The sequence below is a fragment of the Myotis brandtii genome, unplaced genomic scaffold, assembly GCF_000412655.1.
Source record: "Myotis brandtii unplaced genomic scaffold, ASM41265v1 scaffold382, whole genome shotgun sequence".
Classification (NCBI taxonomy): domain Eukaryota; kingdom Metazoa; phylum Chordata; class Mammalia; order Chiroptera; family Vespertilionidae; genus Myotis; species Myotis brandtii.
The window spans coordinates 548,597-576,037 of record NW_005364671.1 but is presented as its reverse complement, the minus strand read 5'-3'; the positions used below and the strand labels follow the sequence as shown (position 1 = coordinate 576,037).

Here is a 27,441-nt window from a genome sequence, read left to right as displayed (position 1 = left end):
TGGGGCCAAGGCCCTTGCACAAATTTCGTGCATCAGGCCTCTAGTATGTATGTATTTCACAATCTCCCCAATGTCACATTTCCATGCACGCACGCACACACACACACAAACATGAACACACATGTGTTGTGTACATACCAAGCTGCTCTGCGAGGAGCCGGCCCTTTTCAGCGGGAACAACCCTTTCTTCCTCCATGTCACACTTGTTTCCCACCAGGATAACCTGTGCATTGTCCCAGGAGTAGGTCTTGATCTGAGTAGCCCTAAAGGGAGACAGATAGAGGACCATGTTAATGACACACACACCTCAGGCTGAAAAGGGCTCTGTGAAGCTTGAAGAAACCGATTCCCTTCCATGGGAATAGCAACACCCAAGTTACTATTAATTAATTCAGCTGAGGACAGAGACATACCTGCCCCAACTAGCTGTCACAGATGCTGATCCCTGAGCGCTGGTTGCAAACTTTACCTAGCTCTTTGGAGCCCTCTTCTAATGCATTTGCCCGCCCCTCTTCTCAGCAGGCAGAGAACTCTTTCTAAACCATCTATCTGACCATATCCTTTCTTAAAAGCTTTCTCTCCCCTACTACCCATGCAATGAAGTGCAGATTCCTCAGTCAGGTGTTAAAGACCATTCACCTCCCATCTCTCCAGCCTCATCACTCTTCCTCCCACTTTACAAACCTTCTCACCCATTCCGCCCCCCAAATGCTTTTCCATGGCTTGTGCCTTTGCCTGTCCTGGGAATCCCTTCCCCACACTAACTTGTCTCAAAGGCCCAAGGTTTCCTGTTGGGAGCCTTTCCCAGGCCCAGCTAGCCTTCCCTCCTCCTCTGTGATTCATAAACCTTAGATCATGATTATTTGCAGAAACCAAAATGTCAGCAGTGCTTTCTTTTATGTACAATGATTATGAAACTTTTTAAAAATAGTTTTATGTACTTTTCAAATTTTGAAAGTATGTTTTACTTCTATAATTAGAAACAACATTTTGAAAGAGGGGATAAAATAGGACCCTTATATTGTGGAGACATCTTTTTGTGGGGATGGGCCTAACTCTGTCCCCAACCAACCAACCAACCAGGTAGAAATGATTACTTCCCCTTTCATTCCCCTTCACATTCACTGTGGCTACTGTTACATTTGGCTGAATGTATCTGTCCTTCCTTTGAGGGCAGGGACAGGCTTATTCATCTTTGGGGTGCCAGTCCCCTGCAAAGAGCACAGACCAGAGAAGTTGACAGTGAATGTCTGATGAATGAGTAAGTCAGAAAATGGTTAATCCTGAAGCAGATCTAAAATTATGACCCTACCCTGACACTGACCCTAAATCTAACTCAGTCCTAACTACAAACTGGATCCATCACTGACCCCAAAGCTGATCCCACCACCAAACCTTTCTTTCAGGGTGAGAAGTCTTTCCCACAAAGGATGGAATTCACTCAGCCATCACTTGTTGTGGGCCAGCACTGCTGCTGTGTGCCCAGCCTGCTCAGCTTCTCTGATTCTGAAGAAGAGCCACAGCACAGATGTCCCACCTTCCCCCATCCTCATCCTTCCCACGGACAGGGGCGTCGGGTCCTGGCCCCTCCCTCCAACCTGTCTTTACCCCCATGCACCCTTCTCCCTGTGAGTTATGCTCCAGGAAGAACGATGTAAGTTGCTCAGAGGTTGTACCACTGGGGAGCTGGGCTGATTTCCATCGTGAGCTGAGTCTTTACCAACTTGGATTGAATTGGATGTGCTCTTGGACCCCTAGCCCAGCTCAGGGGTTAACTTGATAGGGAAGCAGTATGTGGATTCACTCACTACTGTGCCCACAATGATCTTTCTAAAACATTCATCTGAACCTTTGGTTCCAAACTTGTTACCCCAGCGTGCAAAATCCTTCATGACCTCTGCTCTTTCTGTCCTCGCACTTACCTTCCGCCTTTGCACATCTGTATTTTTTTTCTAGAACATTCTTATCCGTTCACCCTTCTGGCTAACTTCTGTTCATCTTACAACATGCAGCATATGTCAGCAACTCTAGGACACTTCCCCTGACTCCCCAAGCTGGGTCAGAGCCCTCCACTGGGTTCCCACAGCCCCGGCGACTCTCTTCAACCTGTCACATGTTCTTTTCATTGCCTGTTTACTGATCTCATCTGTGAATTCCTTGAGGACAGGAGCCAATCTAATTCACCCAGATTCCTCTAGCCCATAGCACAAGGCCTAAACCACACTTTAGGTTTTCTTGAACAGGTTGATGAATGAATGAATGAATGAATCTCATACCAATCTTGCACAGCATTGAAAGACTCCTCATTGGTGATATCATACATCAGAATGAAGCCCATGGCCCCACGGTAATAGGCTGTGGTAATGGTCCGGTACCGCTCCTGTCCCGCTGTGTCCTAGGTGGGAAAAGAAAGAGTCAACCTCCTAGAAAGTTTGCTTTTATTCCTAAAAAGTCCCCAGAACAATTAACTAATAAGAGCACCTATTATGTGTCTTGTATTATATTTGCTGCTTAGAATAAAATGATATTTAAATCCTTGTAGAAATTAATAAGAATATAATTAAAATCCCAACAGAAAAATGGGCAAGGGGAATGAACAATTCATAGAAGAAATGAAAATTAATATTTATTGTACAAGGTTTTAACCACCCTGGCCAGTGTTGCTAACTGGTTAGAATGTCAGCTTGCACACAGAGGGGTCATGAGTTCATTTCCTGGTCAAGGGCATATCCCAGGGTTGCAGTTTGCTCCCCACTCTCGAGTCGGGGTACATGGGGGGGGCAATTAGTTGATGTGTCTCTTTCACATCGATGTCTCTCTCTCTCTCTCCTTCCCTCCCTTTCACTCTCTTGCCTTCTACTCTCTGAAAAGCAATGGAAGAAATATCCTCAGGTGAGGATTTTTTAAAAAGGTGTTAGCCATAGGCGGCAAAATACTAGACATATGTCATAGGAAAATCTTTACCGATACAGCTCCTAGGACAATGGAAACTAAGGAGAAAATAAACAAATGGGACTGCATCAAAATAAAAAGCTTCTGCACAGCAAAAGAGACCATCAACAAAACAACAAGAAAGCCCACTGCGTGGGAGAACATATTTGCCAATGTTATCTCCGATAAGGGTTTAATCTCCAACATTTACAGGGAACTCATACAACTTAACAAAAGGAAGATAAACAATCCAATCAAAAAATGGGCAAAAGACCTAAATTGATCCTTTTTGAAAGAGGACATAAGGAAGGCCAAGAGACATATGAAAACATGCTCAAAGTCACTAATCATCCAAGAGATGCAAATCAAAACGACAATGCGGTACCATCTCACACCTGTCAGAATGGCTATCATCAACAAATCAACAAACGACAAGTGCTGGAGAGGATGCGGAGAAAAAGGAACACTCGTGCACTGCTGGTGGGAATGCAGACTGGTGCAGCCACTATGGAAGACAGTAGTTATGGAAGGCTTGTCAACACAGAGATAGTGTATCAGTTAAGACAGATTGGGTTATTCAGTAACAAGCAAGCACAAACCTCAGCAGCTTAAACAACAAGCTTTTCTTTTTCACTGTTGTTACATATCCACTCAGGTTTGGCTGGGTGCTCTGCTTTTTGTCATCCTTATTCAAGGATAAAGACTGACAGAGCAGCTACCAGAGGAAAAGAAAGTGTATGACTCATGTGTTCGCTTTTAAAACTTCCACTTTTCCCATTTCACTGGCCGAAGCAAGTCACATGCCAGCAGCCAAGAAAGTGCAATCCTATAATATGCCCAGGAGGAGAACTGGAAATGTGATAGACAGCATAATGACTCCCACAGGTGAATCTGTACTGAACCCAGAAGCATTGCCTGGAGATGCTTATTTGTCAATAGAAGGAGGACAACAGGGACTTTTCTAAAGAATTTTCCAAGCAGATAAAAAATTTTCCAAGCAGAGAAGTGAAGGAGAGGTGTTTTTTAAAATTCTTTATTGTTGAAAGAATTACATATGTCCCCTTTTTTCTCCCATTGACTCCTTCTAGCCTGCCCCCACCCCCCAACCCCAGGCCTTCACCCCTCTATTGACTGTGTCCATGAGTTATGCATATATACATACAAGTTCTCTGGTTGATCTCTTCCCACCCACCCAGCCGCCCCGCCTTCCCTGAGATTCTACAGTCTGTTTCATGCTTCTGGCAGAAGAAAGTTCTTGTCAGTGAGTACTCTAAAAGAACTTCAGGAACGGTGGGCAATACGAAATGGGTAAGTGATGAAGCTAGAAAGAGTTTTGAATGGTGTGCTATGGGGTTTGGACGTCACCTTTTGAGGCATGGGATAACATGATTAGATCTAAATTTTAGAAAGGCCACTCTGACTGTGATGTGGAGAATGGAATGGAGGGAGAAGACCAGGGAAGCAGAAAGGCTGGTTAGAAGATCTTTGCAGCAGTTCAGGTGAGACCTGATCAGGATTTGAACTAGAGTGGTAGCAATGGGATGGAGTAGAACCAGATTCAAGAGATATTTAAGAAGGCCCTGGCCAGGTAGGTGGCTCAGTTGGTTAGAGTGTTGTCCCAATACACCAAGGTTGTGGGTTCAATCCCTGGTCAGGTACATACAAGAATCAACCAATGAATGCATAAATAAGTGGAACAATAAATTGATGTCTCTCTCCCTCCCTCTTTCTTTCTAAAACTCAATAACTTTTTAAAAAGGAGGTACTTACGAGGTGAATTACAGGGCCTGGTGACAGATTGGATATGAAAATTAGATATGAAGAGATGAGAAATCAAAGATAACAGTGATGTTTCTGGCAGGGCTCAGAGAAATATTCACTGTTCGCCATATCTACATAAAAGCTCTGTGTATGAACCTATGAAACAGTGCAGCCGTATTTGATCCACCTCTCCCATGCCCTTGCCTCTGCTTCCTGAGCTCCTCAGTGAACCTACAGATGAGACTCCTCCCACAGATCGGCAGGGTCAGACCTTAAATCTTGTCTTCTAGGGTTTAGAATTAAGCTACTCTTCCATCCAGACTGGTGATCTAGTGGCCCAGGCAGGATTCTGAGCAACCACACTGCCACCAGCTCTTAACTCTTCTGCATTATACTGTTTCTCTGCATTATACCTGCATTATACTGTTTCTCTGTGAGAGTTTCTAGTCCCCCATCTCTGCCTGGAGCCTGGCCCTGTGTCCCAGCTCTTTGACAGAAGAGTCCTGTCACCAACTGATGCCCCATTAGTTGAAAATCCTGGCATACAATACTAAATGGGCTTGGACATGGAATCAGTTTCATCTCTGTAGTCCTAGTGCCTGGCACAGAGCGGGGCACACAGTAGGGATTCAACCACCACTGTTAAACAAAAAGGCCATATAGTTTTGATGTTAAGAGCATGGTTTCTGGAGTTAGACTTCTAGGTGTGAATCCGTGTTTTACCACTTACCAACTATGATTATGGGAGGCAGTCTCTAAAATGGCTTCCAGTTTGGCTGGCATGGCTCAGTGGTTGAGCATCGACCTATGAACCAGGAGGTCACCGTTTGATTCCTGGTCAGGGGACATGCCCAGGTTGCGGGCTCAGTCCCAAGTATTGGGCATGCAGGAGGCAGCCAATCAGTGATTCTCTCTCATCATTGATGTTTTTATCTCTCTCCCTCTCCCTTCCTTTCAGAAATCAATTTTAAAAACACATATAAAAATGGCTTCCAGTGATCACAATCTCCAGGTATTCATGTTCTTATGTAATCCCCTCCTTGGGAAATTTACCTTTTGGGGGCCTTAATTTCTTTTTCTATAAAAATGGGAATAATAGCAATACCTTACTTCATAAAGTTATTGTGGAGATTAAGAAAGTTATTATATCTAAAATGCCTGGGACAGTCCCTAGTACATAGTAAGTACCTGATGGGCATCAGTTATTATTTTGGTACTTTCAGAGTCAGCCTCAGGAGCAGGTCCCCAGGGTCTGCCCAGCAGGAGTGGATGAGACTCATACCATATGTCACTTCCATCTCATTGAAACTGCCGAAAGCTGTTGCAGCTAGAGTCTCACACAAAGTTTCCCTCAAAGAGTAGAAAATGGCCAGAGAGAAAGGGAATGGATGAGTGTAAGACTTGAGCAAGTCTTGGCCTAACTCCCACTCTGCCATTCACCACCTATGTGATTTTGGACAGCTTGGTTTTTTCATCTCTCTAATGCTCAGCTTCCTCACATCTGGACTGGACATAATAATACCTACTTTGTAGAGTGTTTCAATGAAATAAGATGCTTTTTTAAGTATCTAGCTCATAATAGGAATTCAAACATGGGAATTTATCATTTTCATTATTATTGAATTTTTCTAAGCCTTAATTTCCTCATCGGTAAAGTGGTGATAAGACGACCAACCTTGAAGTGGTTGTGTAAGGATGAGAGATAACATATCGGTAAAGCCTGGCAGAGTGCCAGGCACACAGTAGATTCTCAATAAAGCTCATAGTAGCTGCTGCTATTACTGTTGACATTGTTGTTATTGTTATTTTACTAAACGATAAACAAGATGGGAAACAACAGCAATCCTGCCTCACAGCCCTGTGTTCAAAGAAAAGTAGCCCAGAGAATAGCCCCTAAATCACCCTCCCTCTCTTTTATTTTTAAAAATCATTTTTGATGAACATTGATTCCCTTTCCACTGGTGAGAGTCAGAAATAGAACCAGAGAGGAGACAGGAAGGAGAAAGTGGCATGACTCACTGGCTACTTGAGGAAAGAGACCATGTCATCAAGAGCAATCAATTTACTTCTAAGAAACAGACATTCATTGAGCTCTTCATATGGGCAGAGCATAAGCCAGAGAGAGGACACCAGGGTGAGCAAGCCACTGCTCTGGCCTCCAGCAACCCCATCAATACGGCAGAGGGAAGGGAGCTAACATCAACTGAACACCTATTATGTGCCAGGCTCTTTGATAAGTGTTTTTTTTACATAGACTCATTTATTTGTAGTAACAAAATACAACTATAAAACTGCTAGTTGAGCATTGTTATATGCCAGGCACTTATTTTATTTAACTTTTTAAATCTTCACCCAAGGATATGTTTATTGGAAGGAGGAAAGAGAGAGAGAGGGAGACATTGATGTGAGAGAGAAACATCGATTGGTTGCCTTCCGTATGTATCCCAACTAGAGATTGAACACACAAAAAACCTAGGTATGTGCCCTGATCAGGAATCAAACCCACAATCTTTTAGTATATGGACAATGCTCTAACCAACTGAGCCACCCAGCCAGGGCGAGCCCCCATTTTATATCTAAATTAATTGAAGGTCACAGATTAAGTAAATTGCCTGGGGCCAACAATCTCCCCTCCACTGGAGGGTAAGGCTGGAAATCACCCACAAAGCTTAAATGGAACCACATGTGTCTGGCACACAGGTTATATTAGTTATCTTCTCTATCTTCCATTGCATCATCAATCCAAACAGTCGATTCATTTCTTTCTGGAATTTCCTCATGGTCACCCACACATGCCATACTCATTTCTGCTCCATATTTCTGTTCATGCTACTCTCTCTGTCACAAATGCCCTCTCTCAGCTCCTTCACTTGTCCTGACTATTAGATTGTTGAATTCTAAAATAAAAAGAAAACCTTAAAAGTTATTCAATCCACCCTCTTACTCAAAATAGGAATTCCTTCCATGGCATACTTGTATTGAGTGTTACCCTTGAAAGGTAGCCATTCCACTGATGGATAGTTCTGATTTTTTTTTTAATTAAATCTTTATTGTTCAGATTACATTTGTTCCTCTTTTTTTTTCCCCCCATAACTCCCCTCCTCCCAGTTCCCGCCCCACCCTCCGCCCTCACTCCCCACCCACTGTCCTCATCCATAGGTGCACGATTTTTGTCCAGTCTCTTCCCGCATCTCCCATTCCCCTTTCCCCCCCAAGAATAGTCAGTCCATTCCCTTTCTATGTCCCTGATTCATTATAATCACCAGTTCATTCTGTACATCAGATTATTTATTCACTTGGTTCTTAGATTCACTTGTTGATAGATGCATGTTTGTTGTTCACAATTTGTATCTTTACCTTTTTCTTCTTCCTCTTCTTAAAGGATACCTTTCAGCATTTCGTATAATACTGGTTTAGTGGTGATGAACTCCTTTAGCTTTTCCTTATCTGTGAAGCTCTTTATCTGACCTTCAATTCTGAATGATAGCTTTGCTGGATAAAGTATTCTTGGTTGTAGGTTCTTGGTATTCAGCACTTTGAATATTTCTTGCCATTCCCTTCTGGCCTGCAAAGTTTCTGTTGAGAAATCAGCTGACAGTCGTATGGGTATTCCCTTGTAGGTAATTGAGTCTCTTTCTCTTGCTGCTTTTAAGATTCTCTCTTTGTCTTTTGCTCTTGGCATTTTAATTATGATGTGTCTTGGTGTGGTCCTCTTTGGATTCCTTTTGTTTGGGGTTCTCTGCGCTTCTTGGACCTGTAAGTCCATTTCTTTCACCAGGTGGGGGAAGTTTTCTGCCATTATTTCTTCAAATAGGTTTTCAATATCTTGCTGTCTCTCATCTTCTGGCACCCCTATTATTCTGATGTTTGTACGCTTGAAGCTGTCCCAGAGGCTCCTTACACTATCTTCGTATTTTCGGATTCTTTTTTCATTTTGCTTTTCCGGTTGGGTGTTTTTTGCTTCTTCGCATTTCAAATCTTTGGCTTGATTCTTGGGCTCCTCTGGTCTGCTATTGGGTGTCTGTATAATATTCTTTATTTCAGTCCGTGTATGCTTAATTTCTAGTTGTTTCTTTATCATAGCATCGAGGGTCTCATTAGTTTTCGTGAGGCTCTCCAAAAGTTTATTGCAAGCCCTCAAAATTGCGTTTTTTAGCTCTATATCCTCCATTTCTGTCATGTTTTTTTGTCTCCGCATTTTTTATGCTTTCTTGGTGCGCCCCCTTGTGGTCTTTGTGCGCAGTCTTGTTCTAGTTAAGCCTTGATTGTTGTAGTTAATACTAGAGGGATTTGACCACCAGGCCGACTGGCTGTGAGAATCCGATAGTTCTGATTATTAGAACATATCTTCCTTCTGGTGAGCTGAAATCTGCATGTGGTCATTTCTACCCATTGACTTAATTTTGTTCTCTGGAGACACAAAGAATAAATCGAATTTTTCACTCATGTGGCAGCCTTCCAAATATTTAAATCCTATGTTTGTTTAGGAACTTAGTGTTTACAAAGTTTTTCTTACTATCTCAGTTAATTCCAAGAGAATTCCTGTGAGAGAAGGACCAATATCCTCATTCCACAGAAGAGGCAACTGAGGCCTGAAGAAAGTGAATGATGAAAAGGGGCTTCTGACTCCAAGAAGCCAGTGCTCTTTGCACAAGGCTACATCTCTGGTGTCTTAAATCACCTGTCATGGGGATCTTGACAATGAACAGAATGACCACAACAGGGACGAGAACTTGAAATGGTAACTGAAGGAAGGAAGGTGTTTAGTTCTCTGGGGAACAGTACCGCCACCTTTAAATACCTGAAGTGACTAATGGGATTTTCCTTCTTTCAAATCTTCACTGGGTGCTGATTCTGTGGAAGGGTTGGCTAAGTCCTGAAGATCAAAGGATGACTGGGACACACTACCTGCTTGATTCTTTGGATGGGGATTCTGAAGACACAAGGCCCATTCCAGAGAGCCTTCATAGTGCCTTTGAAGGCAACATTGGAGCTCAGCTCAGTAAAGAAGCTGTTCTCACCACCCTGGCAAAGTCAAATGTTCCAAGTACACACTCTCCTGGCACCATGTGCTTCTCCTTTGTAGCACTCATCCCCACTGTAATTTTCTGTTTATTTGTGTAATTATTTGATTAAGGTCTGTCTCCCCTGCCAAACTGCAAGTGCCACAAGAACAGGATGTCTGGTTTTGCTTACTATTGTGTCTGGCACAGCACTGACACATAGGATGGGGGGGAGGTTTCCAATAAACACTGTTGAAAGGATGGATTTATGGGGTGTCCGCAACATTTTTGATAGAGCACACTAAAATTCAAATCTCACCATCTTCCTCTAAGTCCAAATCCCTTCCCTGGCTTCCCACAGCCCACACAATGGGGTGCAAGCTTCTCAGGGTTTCTTCCCTCTTACTCTTCCACTGAGTTCCAGCTTTGCCTAACTACTTGTGGTTTCCCAAACACAATGATTCTTCACACCCCTGGGCCTTATGCTGATACGTGGAACTTTGACTGGAATCTCCTTCTCTTTTATAATTCACAACCTATTTAAAAGTTACATCCTCTCTGAAGCTTTCTCTGACCTCCTTTTCCACCACAAAGTAACTTCCTTCTCTGCCCTTTTGTGGTTTGCCATTATATCACTACACACATCACATTTATTACAGTCACTGGCTTACTTATCTGTCTCTTCTTTCAGATTATGAGCATCTTGAAGCCCAATCTTATGTTTAGCTAAATCCCAGGCCCTCAACTATAGCACCTTGTACATGGTAGACACTTAATAAGAATGCTGGTGAATGAAACCCAAGGACTGACAATGTACTGAGTAGGGAAAACTCACTTAGAACCTCAGGATTGGTTGGGAAAGTGTCTGTGAGATCATATAAACTCCGTCCTCTTTCTAGTTCCTTTCCATCTGATAGACAATAGGGGGAAGCCCAGTGCAGTGACAGACTCGGGAGGTCACACATCTAGTAAGAGGTTATCTCTGGGGCCTCTCTCCCTGGATCTTGCCCTGTTATACACTGAGTGGCCAGATTATTATGACCACCCCATCAGTACTTCGTTGGGCCACCTTTTCCCTTCAATACTGCGGCGATTCTTCTTGGCATTGACTCCACGAGATGTTGAAAGGTGATGCGAGGAATCTGACACCATGCCTGATGAATAGCACTGTCCAGTTCTGTGAGATTTGATGGTTGTGGAACCAGCTGCCTGATGGCTCTTTTAACTTCGTCCCACAAATGCTCAATTGGATTGAGATCTGGTGATTGTGGGGGTCATCTAAGCAAGGTAAAGTCTCCCTCATGTTCTTGAAACCACTCCTGCACAATACGAGCACCGTGGCATGGCGCATTGTCTTGTTGGAAGAAGCCACCTCCATTGGGATACGCCATCAACATGATAGGATGAACTTGATCAGCAACGATACTTAGGTATGTTGTGCTATTCAGACGTTGTTCCACACGAATTAAAGGGCCCAAATCGTGCCAGGAAAACATGCCCCAAACCATAACACTGCCCCCACCAGCTTGAAGGGTTGTACTCATGCATGTGGGGTGCATGCTTTCATGCTGTTTCTGCCGAATTCTCACTCTGCCATCTGCATGATGCAACTGGAAACGTGATTCATTGGACCACATGACTTTTTTCCAATGCTCGACTGTCCAATCTTTGTGTTCCTGTGCGAATTGGAGACATTTTATCTTGGTAACTGCAGACAGCAAAGGTGTTCGAACAGGCCTTCGGCTGTTTTGCTGATACTTGCTCAATGGCTCTGAGCGCCAACAATCATCCCACGTTCAAATGCTGTTAATTCGTGTTGTTTACCCATATCTTCAGAAAAAAATCACTTCTACTGTTGTAAAAAACCTGCTTCCCTATTTATAACGTTCTGGCCCTCTAGCAACTTCGCACGAAATTATAGCTAATTTGCCTACAAACATCAGGTGGTCATAATAATCTGGCCACTCAGTGTATATCTGACTAGAGGCCCGGTGCACAACATTCGTGCACTGGGGGGCGGGGGGTTGGGGGGAGTCCCTCAGCTGTCCTGTACCCTCTCACAGTCCGGGACCCCCAAGGGGTCCTTAGCACTGCCACGGAGGCAGGAGAGGCTCCCACCACCGCTGCTGCACTCGTGGCCCTCCTCCTGTGGGAGCACACTGACCACCAGGGGGCAGCTCCTACATTGAGCATCTGCGCCCTGGTGGTCAGTGCGCATCATAGCGACCGGTAGTTCTGCCATTTGGTCAATTTGCATATTGGGGTGTTATTATATAGGATTCCCCAGCCAGACTCCTCTCTCCCCCTCTTCAATTCACATATCTTCCTCCAGGCCAGATTGGAGGGTGGGGATGATGAGCACTAGGGAGGCAGGTAATGAGAGCTTCTAGGCTAGTTCTCCCCACACCCCCATCCACAGCTGCCAAGCTCCAAGCCCTTTGTATTTTGCAGCAGCTGGGAGAAGAGTCCATTATGTTGCAAGGGAATGGGAGGAAACTAGAGGGAGAGAGCTTTTCAGGGAGATTCAGTGGAGCCAGGGAGAAGCCAAGGACTGAGGAATGGAGAGCATGAGCCCTTGGAGGTGGCTTGGTGCTATACCCATCTATCCTCAGTAGTATAGTCCACACTATAGAGCTCCCTACAGTTCACAGGCACTTTTGTTTCATCATCTCACTGGGTCCTAACAATGACCCTGTAATGAAGACTTTTTACAGCTAGAAGAAACCAATCATCTTAGAGCTCATGAAGTCTGACAGCTTATTCTGCAGGTAGGAAAACAGACCCAGAGAGGTAAAGTGACTTCCCCAAGGTCACATGGCTACTTACTCTCCAGCGGGGCTGAAATTCCAAACCAAATATTCTGACTCCATAGTCAGTGTTCTTCCCAGCATACCATGTATTATTGTCACTACTGATTTACAGGTGAGAAAATTGGAGTTCAAGGGCACATAGCTAGTGATTGGTAGATCCTTGAGGGCAGGGGGCAGGAAAGAGTTCACTGGAATCCAGGAGTGGGGATTATAAAGCACTCCCTGCCCACTGTAACCCTCTCTAACTCTTGAAGTCCAAGTCAAAGGACACGTATTCTGGGAAGTTCTTTAGAATCCAGCACTAAAATTCATCATCATTCCTTCCAGGCTTCCACAAAATGTACTTGGGCCTTTATTTTAGCAACAATGGAGCACAGAAATTTAGAGCTAGGAGGCCCTTGTGAGAGTAATCAATTCCACAAACATTTCCTAAGCCTATACTATGCCAGTGAAAAAGACCCATGTGATCCCTGCCCTCAGAATTCTTAGTCCGTCAGAAAGTTGCCTCACATGTGATGAATCCTATAATGGGTATATATAGAGTCAACTCCCTCGTTTTACAGAAGGGAAACCAATGCCCAGAAACATGAGTACCCTGGATTCTTATTTTTGGCATTGGTCTCTCATACAAAACCCTCAAAAACTCAAAATTCAAAACCTCTCACAGATATGACAATTGATTTCCACTAAGACATAGGCACTACATTTTACTACAGGTATATAAACTGAAGGTCATGGGGCTTCCTTTCATTGCTCCTCAAGGTATTTGGCATATCTTAGGTATTCAATATCTATGTTTTGAGTGAATGGTCCATGGCACCTAGATCAGGGATTTGTTTCCACTCTAATCTATGTTTCCTCATCTAGATAGAGGGTTAGGTACTATGACTTTGATTTCTGAACCATCAGCAATGCCTAGAGCAATGCCCGGCACCTGGAAGGTATTTTAAAAATATTGAATGAACAGAGTAATGAATGAATGAGAGAAGGATAGATAACGTATGCTCCAAACAACAAAAATGACATCCCCAAACACACACTCCTCTCCTGAAGACCTCTCTTTTCTTCAACTTCTGTGAAACCTTATTTCATCAGTTCTTCCCCTTCATCTTCCCCTGCTCCTGCTTGTCTCTCACACAGGCTTCTTATCCCCCATGGGTCCCTCACTTCCAAGTTTCAGATGGAAATGTCCAAAGGTCTGCTTGACATCTCCACTGAGTCTGCATGCCTCTGACATGTACATAATTGACTATACTAATAATAGAGGAATATGCAAATTGTCTGGGATGCCATCACAGTAACAGTAATGACCAAACAGCAGGCTGCTTGGGGCAACCAGGCCGGCATGGGGCTTAGTGAGGGATGACCAAATGACTGAACAAGTAGGCTGCGTGGGGCGACCAGGCTGGCAGGGGGGCAGTTGGAGTTGACCAGGCCAGCAGAGGAGGGCAGCTGGGTGTAACCAGGCCTGTGGGGGAGGGCAGCTGGGTGTGATTAGGCCTGCAGGGGAGGGCAGTTAGGGGTGACCAGGCCTGCAGAGGAGAGCAGTTGGGGCCATCAGGCCGACAGAGGAGGGCAGTTGGGTGCAAGATCAGGTTGACAGGGGAAGGCAGTTGGGAGCGACCAGGCCAGCAGGGGGAGGGCAATTGGGGGTGACCAGGCCTGCAGGGGAAGGCAGTTGGGGGTGATCGGGCCAGCAGGGGAGGGCAGTTGGGGCAATCAGGCTGGCAGGGGAGGGCAGTTGGGGGCGATTGGGCCGGCAGGGGAGCAGTTAGGTGTCAATCAGGCCAGCAGGGGAGCAGTTAGGGGGCGATCAGGCTGGCAGGCAGAAGCAGTTGGGGCAATCAGGCAGGCAGGCAGGCAGGCGAGCGGTTAGGAGCCAGCAGTCCCGGATTGTGAGAGGGATGTCCAACTGCCGGTTTAGGCCCGAATTGCCGGCAGTCAAACATCCCCCAAGGGGTCCTGGATTGGAGAGGGTGCAGGCCAGGCTGAGGGACACGCCCCCCCCATGCACGAATTTTGTGCACCGGGCCTCTAATTAATTATAATGTATTTCATCTGTACCTTCTCCAGCTAATAAGCCCTCATCAGTACCCAGCACAGGATCTACCAAGTATTTTAAAGATACCTGCAGAGTGAACCATCACTCATAACACTCCATTGCTTTGGCATGGACAAATTTAGCATCAGAGTTGCCAACCCATTTCCTCTTCACTCTTTTTGCCTCCAATTGAGCATTCTGAGAAGTCTCTCTGGGGAATTCATTTAATTTACCACCTGCTGTATTCTTTATGTGACTCACCCAACTCCCCCTTCAAGATAGGGAGAGGTGGGGGAAGAAGTAAGGTGGGAGAGGGCCAGGAGGAAAAAGAGAAGCTTGGAACAAGATTATATTTAATACACCCCTGGGTCACAGCAAGTAAAAGGAAATGAGAGTCAGGTCTTGTATTAAGAAATTGCTGGTGATACTAATAGGACCCTTATCAGATAGTTCGCAGAAAACAAGGTTAATAAATATATACATGATTGTTCAATAAGTAATAAGAGAAATACAATTTGAAATGATAAGATACCATCTTTTACCTACTGAATTAGATATATTTGAAGCTGGCAAAGGGAGAGTAAAATATAAATTTCACTACTGAAAATCTGTCTAAAGAAAAGAACCTGAAAACTAGGAAATGTTTTACACACAAGGATGATCACTGATCACTGCAACATGATTCACAACAGCCCCAAATTGAGAAATAGTTCAAAGTTCCAACAATGGAGAACAACTAAGCTTTGAGAGGCTAGAGATTGTGCCTCTTTCTTATGCCACCAGTTAGAGTGCCCAACACATGGTCATTGCAGCAAATATTAATGAATATGGTGCATCCTCCCTATAAAATACGGTGAAGTCATTTAAAGCATATTCATAAAGATTTTCTTACAATGCTAGCTATATTTATAATGTTACATTAAAAAAGCAGGATATAAAACTGAATGTACAGTATGACCTAAACTATGTCAAAAATTCAGAAAAGACAGTGGAAAGAAACCAATCAAGTCAATAATGTTTTCTTCTTTATGCTTGGCTCTAATGTCAAAGTATTTTTTAATTGAGCATATATTACTTTTATAATTAAGAAAAACTAAAGCCATAGTAAGAACTGGCAATTGCTATTATTATTAATAGCACAGGGAGAAGGGACTATTCAAAAAACATGGAGCACAAGCCATAAGTTGATAATTGTGGATGGTTGATGGGGAGCATGATCTATTTAGTTTCCCTTCTCGAGGCAATGTTGGAAATTTTCCATAATAAACAGCTAAAAAGAAAAAAATTAGTAAGGCTCAAAACAGCACAGCACCTGGAAAGAGCACAAGCAGTTCTATTTTTACTGGAGTGTAAAATACAACACGTTATGGATTCTAAGATGTTCAATTGTTTATATTTTAGCATCTCTGAAATAAGGATGTATGTTATAATTGATAGTGTTTTAGATTTCTGAAACAAATTTAGCATCAGAGTTGCCAACCCATTTTCTCTTAAAATACTAGGTGAAGGAGGAAGTAGGTAGGAATAAGGCTGGAGCTAGATCATGGGGGTCTTGAATGCCAGACCAGGTGCTTGGACATTGTCCTACAGAGAGCAGAGAGCCACGGGAGGGGTTTAATTGCCTGGTGGCCATTCAGTAAATGTTTGTTAAATGGTGAGGCCATTGAGGATGGGGTCACTGCTGCTTATGCCAAGGGTTAGGGAAGTTGAACTTTGGGAGAAGTGTTTGAGGCCTTGCTCTCCCCACCTTTTTTGTCATCTCATGAGTCCCAGTTCTCTCCAGCTCTGCAGGGCAGAACCACTAGGTTGTCTGATAAAGTTGTCTTCCTCCCTCCAACCCCCCACATTACTTCCATTTTCCTGATAGTAAAAAAACATTTCCCCCAGACTTGAGCCAACGCCATAGCTGATGTGAATGTCACAGGCCTAGGTTCCATAGCACCTTCTCACATAACATTCCAAAGCCCAAAACCTCAGCTTTGAGCCTGGCCCAGGGACCTACTTATGAACTCATTCCCAAATAGACACAGGAGTTAACATATACAGGGCAGGTAAGAGATTAGAGGGAAATTCCCAGGACTTCTGGAAAAATAGTCCAGGAACTCCATCCCACCCTGGGCTCTGCTGATTCTTTGGTCTCATAGCTGCTTTCTTTTGGGAGTTGGCCTGAGTCACCATAGCAAACAAATTCCCTGAGGATCATTTGCATACAGGTGCCATCTGCCTAAAAATAGGATAAACATTCAGCTCCACAAAGCAAGTGCCTTGAAGTTTATTTACAAGGGAGGGGAGACATTCATCTGAGAGGGAGGGAAACCTGTCAGAGAGGGAAGGAAACCTGTTAAAGGCAGCCTGACAATAGTAAGGGAGCCACATGACATAGGCTGTGTCAGGAGGCCTGGGTATGATTTCATTCTACCTCTAACTTGCTGGCGGGGAGAGGGGAGCGCTTATGAATACCCCCAACTCTGGGCCTTGAGTTTTTCATGTTAAAATAGGGATATTAAACTAGATGATTTTTACGGCCTCTTGTAGCTCTAAGGAGTTAGGATAAATAGTAATAATAATAATAATTGCTAACATGAATTGTGTTATTTCATCAGTCCTCACAACCAGCTCTTTGAGGTGGGTAGGACAAAGAAACTGAGGCACAGAGAAGTTAAGTACCTGCTCAGGTTAGCAAATGTTGGAGCTAGGAGTTTGACTCCAGTGCTATACTGCTTTTCAGGATGCTAGAGTTTTCTAACCTAACAGTTTCACTGCCTTTAGCTTATTCTTTCTCCCCAAATCCTTACCACCCTGGGCTATTCTCCAGGTCCCAAGCATTGTGTTCTGCAAAATCTCTGTGCTTTGCTCATGCCGTTCCCTCTGCGTGGAATAGCCTGACCCCTCTACTGATGAGCCAGTTACTACTTAGCACTTAGAACTGAGCTCAAATGCTTCCTCCTCTATGATTTGCATTTTCCCCAATATCCACAGACAGAAGTAGTGACTGGCTCCCCATTTGTTGAGACATGAGTGTGGCTAGTACTGTGCTAATTCTTAACAACTTCCTGAGAGAGGTTCCATTATCTTACCCATTTTACAGATGAAGTTACTGAGGTTAAATATTTGCCTAAAGTCATATAGCTGGTAAAGATCTGTACTAGACAGTCTGACCTCACAGCCTTCCTAACCCCATTCTACCCCCTTTCTAATGAAAAACTGGATGAATTGCCAAGCTGTTTGTCTCCCCTACCAGCCTATAAACTCTTCCAGTTTTTTGTTTCTTTCCTAGGAGTGACTGAACTGCTGGGAAGTAATGTGGAGCAGCACACAAGGAGAAAAAAAATCAGGTTAGAGTTAGAACCACATTAGAAAAAAAAAAAAAAGAAGTCTCTCCTTCTGTTTAATCTTTGCCACTTTAAATCCCTTTGGGAATAAGACAATTGTTTTTTTAATTCTATACCTTAGCATCCACTTCTGTTCCCATTTCAAGAGTTAGGATTACTTCCTCCAAGAAACCTCTTTAAATCCTCATTCCTATCATTCCCCTTAATTTCAGTGTTCCTTCCGCACGTATGTGTCATTTAATTAAGCAGCATACGCATTTAATAAGTGGGTGCTGTTGAGGGGCAAGCAAATTTAAGCTCAAATTCCAGCTCTGCCACTTCCTGGCATGTGACCTGGCATCTGACTTTCTGAGCTGATTCATTAGCTGCAAAATGGAGTTGATAATAATTTCCTTTTCTGGGTGTTGTTGGGAGGATACAATGAGATAAGTGTTGTGGCAGCGCTTGGACAGCTGTGAAGCATTGTATAACCATTAGCCATGCTCATTCGTTTTACAGGTTGCCCTCCATAAGATAGAATTGTGTGCCTTCTGCCCCCATGCCACACCCAGGACAAGCCTCAGATTCCCGGAGAAGCTGGAGGTGTCGGAAAAGTGCAAGGAGGGAGGAGCCCAAGAAAGCAAGGCTGGTAACTGCTGAGCAAACTTCCTCTGGAAGGAAATTAAAGGGCTAATTATGCCTCAGCTGGTGGTAAATTTCCAGGCCAGCCTTTGGGCTCAATCAGTTGACACAGCAACACGCCAGCGGGGGAGGACCCTATTTTGAGAGAGCATTTTTTCTGCTTACAATGTCCAACCTTAGAATCACCTCTGATTTTCTCTATTCACTTCCTCTTCTCTCTTACTTCCCATATCTCTTTCTCCACTCCTACCTGAGGAAACTGAAGGGCTCAGCCTGGAGCCCCTGTTTCAAACAATCCCTGTGGAGGAGGCTAGGATGTAATGGGTTGGCTCTTAATTGCTGTTCAGTGTTAGGTCTCCTGTTTTACATGCAGAAACAGTGTGGTTCAGTGGGAAGAGCCCAGGCTTGAGAGTGAGTCACAAAAGCCTGGTTCAAGTCTCAACCCATTTACCAGCTGTGTGACCTCTGGTATAAACACTTTACCTGTATGGTCCTCAGTGTTCTCATGTGTATAATGAGGATTACAAGAACTCCTTTCAGGGTCAAATGAGATCATGAATGCATCAGATGACCTGACTGGACTGGCGTCCAACTGGCTAAGAGGAAAGCAGCCTGCCCACTCTACAGAGAGGCTAACCCCCAAGGAGCCTCAGACCTCCCAGCACTGAGGGGCAGAATTGGTCAGAGGAGGTTCCTGAGGGAGGCAAAACTTGATCTGGGCCTGGGAGAGGGAGAATAACTGGCCTTGACTTTAAGAGGTACAAAGCCACAGCCTGAGCACTCACTTTCTTTTTGCCAACCTCTACTGAATGCTTACCTCTGCCAGGCCCTGTGCTGGGCCATGCAACTGCAGGCATGAATCAAGCTCCTCAGGGAGCTTGAAGTCTGGGAGAGAGACGGACAAGTTCCAGATACTTGCAACACAGCTGGTAAGTGTGGGAAGTCAAGGAGCGGTCTGTAACCCAAGCTGAGGGAGAGGTGGGTCAGCAAAGGATTCCCAGAGGAGGTTATACTTGAACTGAGTGATTAAAGTCAAATGGAAGTTTGCTGGTGGAAAATGGTGAGGAGAGATTAATCCCTAGGGAGTAGGGAAAACAAGAAGCTAAAAAGGGCAGCCTAACTCTCACAGCCAAGAGGAGCCTAAGGAGCCATGACCATGAAATGTAACATGGTAACCTGGGTGAGATCCTAGGACAGAAAAGGGATATTAGGCTAAAAACTGAGGAAATTTGAATGGACTATGGACTTTGGATAATAATTATGTATCAATGTTGGTTAATTAGAACAAATGTACCACATAAATGTAAAATGATAATAATAGGGGAATCCGGGTATGGTATAAAAGGGAACTCTGTACCATCTTTGTAATTTTTCTAGAAATCTAAAACTGTTCTAAAAATTAAGTTTTGTGTAATTTTTCTAGAAATCTAAAACTGTTCTAAAAATAAAGTTTTGTTGTTTGTTTTTAGTGCATCCTGTGTTTAGATTGGGGTTTGGAGAACACGTGGATGGAGCACAGACTGCTTGAAGGGTGAGTGACTGAAGACGGGGCTGGGAAGGTAAGAAAGGGCCCAGAGAGCCCAGCAAAGGAATTTATTGGGTATCGAGGATGAGCCCTCTCTGGATTTTCAGCAACAGAGTAACAGCATCAGAGAGCAGAAGGAGGGAACACAACTGGGGGCAGGGACATCCGGTTGGGCTGCTGCTCCAGTCTAAGGGGGAGATCATAGGAATTTGAGGTAGAAAAGGGGCAGAAGAGAGAGCCAGGCTCCCCGTTGGCCCTGGACACATGTTTATGGAACAGGACAGAGGAGGAAATGCATTCAAGAAAAAGTTGGGAGAGAGAATTGATAGCTCTTATGAACAAGAGCTCAGAGGAATAAAGGAGGACGTCAGTTTTGAGCCGGGGTTTGCGGTTGGGGTGCTCAGAACAGGGGGCATAGGCATTCCCTTGGATTTGTCCTCGCATCTATCTCCCCTTTCCTCCCCCACCTCTGGACCTGAGCACGGAGCCTCTGCGGTCATTAGCACAAAGTCGACAGACTTCACAGAGGAAGGTGAGAAGCACAGGAGTACAGAGAGGATGAGTTTCCAGCTGTAACCTGGCAACCGAAGGTGTGGAGCAATGGTGTAGGGGGAGGGGAAATCTGCAGAAGGAAGGAGTTATAAATCCTCATTGAATGTCCTCCTCTACTCCCACCCCTGCCCTTAACCACACACCAGACAGGATCCAAGTAAGCTAGCAGAATCTCCCCGCTTTGAAGGCAACTGGGCATCTTCAGGGGCAGAGCACTTCTACTCTCCCCACCCACTGAAAATGGGGGTAAAAGGGCCATGAGTCACATCTAATTTCTCTACCTTCTAAACCCCACAGCTCACAATCCTAAAAGTGGTCGTAACCAAGAGCAGTCCAACAGTACGGCACAACAGAGCACTCGTGAACTTATCCAGCACCACCACTCACTGTGTAACTTAAAGCAAATTTATTGAGCACCTAATACATTACAGGAAACTGAGGTTCAAAACATCGTGACTTGTCACACCGCTGGTGCCATGTGTTCATCCTACTTGTACCACAGCTGGACTACTCAAGCTTCCACCCCTCCTCTCACACGGTGCCGGAACGTGCGGCAGCTCCTTACAGATCAGCACAGTAAGTGCCAAGTCACTCAATTATATACCTACATACAGTGCTAGTGTCGGACAACCTTGGATGCCCGTTAGAATCACTGGTGAAGTTGTCGTGGGGTGGACAGAAGAGGGCTGGTAGAGAGGGAGGGTGCCGGAAAGCAAGCAGGAGACAGTTTGCAACAGATAATCCATTCCTTTCTGGGAGTGTTTGCTTCGAGGCTCCAAATTTCAGCTGTGACACGGGCTCTCACCCACCTGTGGGGTCACTGGCGTAGGACAGGGCAGTTCGAAAGGCAGTTGGGTATGAAAAGAACACCGGCTCTGGAGGCAGGCAGCCCTCATTATGAATCCCAGCTGTGCTATTTACTAGTCTTGGTAAGATTGGGCCAAGTTCCTTCAGTTTCCTCACCTTTTCTGTGCAGAACAGTTGTGATGATTACCCAAACAAAGCATATAAAGCACCTCCACAGCAGAGTTGCTGCCCAGGAAATTATAACTCTCAACATACTGAGTGTTTTCTAAGCACTCAAGTCCTTACTGACATAACAAGGAGGGGGGAGGTACAGGGCACGGGGCACACATGAGTTTCGAAGTCAGATTAATTTCAGTTCAAATCTGCACTCTGCCTCTTGCTATTTGAGTGAACCTGGGGAAGCTACCTAACTTCTCCTGACCTCCATTTACCTGTCTGTAAAATGGGAATTATAACAGCACCTAGCTCACAGGGTTGTTGTAAGGATGGAATGAGTTGATAAAAGCACTGAGCACAGTGCTGGTCTTAGCCAGTGCCACTGTCAGCTCACACCAGCCCTGTGGGAGGTATTATCAGTCCCATTTTACAGGTCAGGATATTTTAGATAAATGGTAGTTGCCACAATAATTATTGATATGTGAAGGTAAGAGGGACACCAGGCATTCAGAGAAAGAATGGCACCCCCACCAGGCTCTGGGCCCCTAAAAGCAGGGGTCAAGAAGACGAAAGGCCCTCACCCCTCCTTCCATGCCCCCTACACAGCCACTCCCTGTCCTGGGGCCATCTGTCTGCGTTTTGTTGCACCTTTTATCCCTCCATTCATGTCAGTCATGGCAAGAAGCCCAAGTCTCCCAGACCATCTGTGCTCCCTGGACTCTGGTTCCCACACAGCTCTGTACGCCATTTCTTCTAACCCCATTGCCTCCCCTCGCTCCGGAAAGCTTTCCCTGGCCTTCTGAAATTCACAGTCAGTCATCAGAAAAATCTCTTTTTCCTCAACCTCTCTTCTGGATGTTTTCTTCACTTCCCTGCTGCAAGTGAAACCTAGCTCTCCCTGAGGACACAGCATCCCCTAAAGCCCCAAAGCTATAGCTGCTTCCTCTCTCACCACCTTTGAGTCACTGGGCCAGGAGGTGGGGTACATGTTGCTTCTGAACCCTGCTTCCAAATCATTCTGCTTCCCTCCTTCAAAAAACAAAACACCTCCAGCTTTGAATCTCACATCATGAGATTATGCCGCCCACATATCCCTCTACTGACCCGTGAGCAGCACCTGTTCCTCTCTCCATAATTCTTGTTTATTTAAAATCCACACAGACGAGCCCAGCCAGCGTGGCTCAGTGGTTGAGCATCAACCTATGAACCAGGAGGTCACGGTTCGGTTCCTGGTCAGGGCACATGCCCAGGGTAGCGGGCTCAATCCCTGGTGGGGGGTGTGCAGGAGGCAACCGATCAGTGATTCTCTCTCATCCTTAATGTTTCTATCTATCTCTCTTCCTTCTTCTCTGAAATCAATAAAAATTTATATATATTTAAAAACAAACTCATTTAGAAACTAAAATGAAATCCACGCAGATGAGCCTTCCAACATCTTGGACTCTCATTTCCTCGAACTCCTCTCCTCCAGTGACGTGGATCTCTAACCCTAATTCAGCCGCTCACTCTCATAATCATATCTCCCACCCTTTCATTATCAATAGTAATTCCAAGCATCCCACTCTGAGTTCACTGTGTTCTTTCCTGCTCACTCCTAAACTCCCAGCTTCATGGTCTTGGACCCCTGCCATCTTTTCACTGTCCTTCCCCCACGCGTCCTCACCTCTCTCTCTCTGCCCGGCTTGAATTCTGTGGTCAGTTAAGACAGTGGCTTCCCTGCACGCACCCTGACTCCCTTGGCTCTCCTTTGCTTTGTCACACTCACTCAGCAAAACAACACTCTCTAAAGCCAGCTCTCTGCCTATTCTATGACTGTATCCACAGAGCAAAACACGGTTAGAGAAAAACATACAACCTTGCTTCAGATTCATGAATTCATGAATCTAAATTTATGATCACGAATTTCAAGTGGAACCTTAATCAGCAATCAGATTACATTTCCCTCATCTATTCATCCTCCCACCTTCCTAGGTGACATTCGCCTCTCAATTCACCCCCTATCATCCCCCTCAGCTGATGACCTTGCTTCCTACTTCATCAGAAAATTGCATCCAAGAGAACTCCTGCCGGCACATGCAGCCCTTAGCTGCACCTGTGCCCACACCCCCTGCTCTCTCCCCTGTTGATGTGGAAGCACAGTCTGTGCTCATAGCAAGGCTTCACCCTCTGCTTGTGATCCCATCCCCTCTCACCAACTCAAGGATATTGTCCCAGCAATTCTCCTCTTTCTCCTATACCAGTGGTCGGCAAACTCATTAGTCAACAGAGCCAAATATCAACAGTACAACGATTGAAATTTCTTTTGAGAGCCAAATTTTTTAAACTTAAGCTATATAGGTAGGTACATTGTTATTAACTTAATTAGACTCCTATGCCAATGAGACTGCTGACTGACTGGCTCACTCAACTCGTGCATGAATCTCGCGCACCTCCCCCTCGCTTCGCGTTTCCCATGGCCCGCCTGGGCCGAGTCTCCCGTCGCCCAACCAACTGATACCTCCCACTTCTTCTAATGCCACTTCTTCAAAATAGACTCGCCCAGGCCAAAAACCGACTTCTGCGCATGGGCCACGAAGTTTCAACCGCACTGTACGTGCGCACCCGCACGTGGTATTTTGTGGAAGAGCCACACTCAAGGGGCCAAAGAGCCGCATGTGGCTCGCGAGCCGCAGTTTGCCGACCGCTGTCCTATAGCATCAGTTTTGTGTTTTTTTGTTGCTTTGTCAGTTGCTTGGTTTGTTGACGAAGTTTCAACCGCACTGTACGTGCGCGCCCGCACGTGGTATTTTGTGGAAGAGCCACACTCAAGGGGCCAAAGAGCCGCATGTGGCTCGAGAGCCTCGGTTTGCCGACCACTGTCCTATAGCATCAGTTTTATGTTTTTTTGTTGCTTTGTCAGACTTGGTTTGTTAACCTCTAGTAGATGGTTCCACCAGCACACAAACTGCTACTTCTCCCATCTTTAAAAACAAAACACAAAAACCTCTTCTGATTCACTTCCCCCTTCACTTTCAGCTACCATCCATTTGTCTCCTCTTCCTAAGAGCAAAAATTCTTTCATTTTTATTATTATTGAAAGTGCCATGTATACTTGGTGTTGTCCATTCCCTTCTCCCACTCCTATGAGGCTTTCATCCTCATTACTCCACCCAAACTGGTTACCAATAAACTCCAAGTTGCTATATTCAATGGTCAATTCTCAGTCCTCATACTCATGACCTAGCAGTAGCATTTGACACAGTTTGATCTCTCCTTCCTCTGTAAAACTCGATCTCTATTTGACTGCAAAGACACCACACTTTCCCTTTTCAGTTGCTCTTTTTCAGTCTCTTATGCTGATTCTTCTTCATCTTCCCAACATCTTAGTGTTGGAATGTTGTTGGGCTCGGCCCTAGTTCTATTTCTTCTAGCTTCACTCCCTCTCCTGTTGATCTTATTTGACTTCATGGTTTTAAGTGCCACCTATGTGCTGATGACTCCCTCATTTATATCACCAGCCAGGGCCCTGAACTGCAGACTCATTTATCCAACAGCCTATACCAGTGGTCGGCAAACCGCGGCTCGCGAGCCACATGCGGCTCTTTGGCCCCTTGAGCGTGGCTCTTCCACAAAATACCACGTGCGGGCGCGCATGTAAAGTACGGTTGAAACTTCGTGGCCCGTGCGCAGAAGTCGGTTTTCGGCCTGGGCGAGTCTATTTTGAAGAAGTGGCATTAGAAGAAGTGGGGGGTGTTGGTAGGTCGGGCTAAGGGAGACGCGGCGCGCGGGGCAGGTGCACGCGATTCATGACGAGTTGAGTGAGCCAGTCAGTCAGCAGTCTCATTGTGCAGTGGTTAGTGCTAGTCGCGTCCGCAAATCGTGCGCGGGGGACAAAAGATAGACAAAACAAGTATACAAGACAAGTGTGGATGGGAGAGTTGGAAGGGGTCGACCTCAGCGAACGTACCTCAATCAGATTGAGGACGTTTTTAGCAAAGGCCAGCTTAGGAGTACCCTAATTAAGTTAATAACAATGTACCTACCTATATAGTTTAAGTTTAAAAAATTTGGCTCTCAAAAGAAATTTCAATCGTTGTACTGTTGATATTTGGCTCTGTTGACTAATGAGTTTGCCGACCACTGGCCTATACTATTGCTCTACCTGTTTATCTCATAGGCATCTCAAACTTAACATAACCAAAACTCAGCCCCCAATTGTCTCCCCAAACCCTGCTCACCCTATAGTATCTTCCCTACCTCTGTAGAGGCATTTTCAGCCTCCCAGTCACTCAGTCCAAACCCTCAGCATCATTCTTGATACTCCTCCCCCTTCCTTCTCTCCCCACATCCAATTAATCAGCAAATCCTTCCAGCAATATTTTCCACATATACACAGAATCTGACCATTTTCACTACCACCACTAGTCCCTCCCTACTTCAAGCCTCCATCATTCCCTGCCTGGATCATTACGAATCCTAACTGATCTCCCCTGCTTCTGCCCTGTGCCTGTCTATAATTTATTCCTGAAACAGGCATAATCCTGCCTCAAGCGATCCTATTAAATATTAAAGTGTAAGTCACTAAAATGTTCTGGAATTAGTAGTGATGGTTGTACAATTTTGTGAATTCTAAAAATCACTGAACTGAATACTTTTAAATGGTGAATGTTATGATATATGAATTACACCTCAACTTTTAAAATACGTTATTAAGTACAACACAGATTGGGTTCTGGAACTGTAAAAGGACATTAGTTGAAAAACTACTGAAATCTGAATTAGGTCTATAGTTTAGATAATAATAATGTACCAATTTTAATTTCTTAGTTTTGACAAATACACCATGGTTATGTAAGATGTTAATATTAGGGAAACTGGGTGAAGGATATATGGGAATTCTGCACAATCACTACAAATTTTAAATAAATCTAAAATTATCTAAAAAATAAGGTTTACTTTAAAAATGTAAGTCAGATCATGTAATTCCACTGCTCAAAACCCTCCCATCTCATTCTGAGGAAAGCCCAAAGCCTTTAAAAATATGTTTGAGAACCCTGGCCAGTGTGGCTCAGTTGGTTTAGCATTGTCCTGTGCACCGAAAAGTTACTAGTTTGATTCCCGTTCAGGGCACATGCCCAGGTTGCAGTTTGGTCCTCAGTCTGGGTGCATGTGGGAGGTAGCCAATCAGTGTTTCTCTCTCTCCCTCTCCCTTCTTCTCTCTCTAGAAGTCAATAAAAACATATTTTTAAAACAATCCTTAAAAAAATGTTTTTTGAAGAAACTCTATACAGTTTTTTATAATGGCTGCACCACTTTACATTCCCACCAACAATGTACAAGACCACCAATTTCTCCACATCCTTGCCAATATTTATTAATTATCTTTTGGTGTGTATTTTTAAATAATAACCATTCTAATATGTATGAGGTGATATCTTGTGGGTTTTATTTGCATTTTCTTGGTCAGTGGTGCCGAGCATTTTTCATATATACAGTAGTCCCTCTTATCCACAGTTTCACTTTCCAGTTTCAGTTACCCATGACCAACTGTGGTCTGAAAATATTAAATGGAAAAGTCCAGAAATAAACAATTCATAAGTTTTAAATTGCGTGCCATTCTGAATAGCGTGATGAAATCTTGTGCTATCCCTCTCCTTCCCATGCAGGACATGAATCATCCCTTTGTCCAGCATACACACGCTGTATACACTGTCCGCCCATTAGTAGGCCTCTTGGTTATCAGAGAGAGAGAGGGACCACATTCATATATTCTTATTATAGCATATTGTTATAATTGTTCTATATTATTATTAGCTATTATTGTTTCTTTTTTTAAAATATATTTCATTGATTTTTTACAGAGAGGAAGGAAGAGAGATAGAGAGTTAGAAGCATCGATGAGAGAGAAACATCGATCAGCTGC

General features: G+C 44.5%; 1 protein-coding gene across 1 annotated transcript in view; it reads right to left on the bottom strand.

The window, feature by feature from the left end:
* The window catches only part of RAB3B (RAB3B, member RAS oncogene family), a 54,960-nt gene that overhangs the window by 16,057 nt on the left and 11,462 nt on the right, over window positions 1–27,441 (bottom strand). Inside the window, exons 2-3 of the mRNA XM_005872481.2 lie at window positions 2,277–2,395; window positions 139–263 (exon numbers count right to left, since the gene is read on the bottom strand). Coding sequence (XP_005872543.1) covers window positions 139–263; window positions 2,277–2,395 — 244 coding nt within the window. The remainder of the gene's footprint in view (window positions 1–138; window positions 264–2,276; window positions 2,396–27,441) is intronic.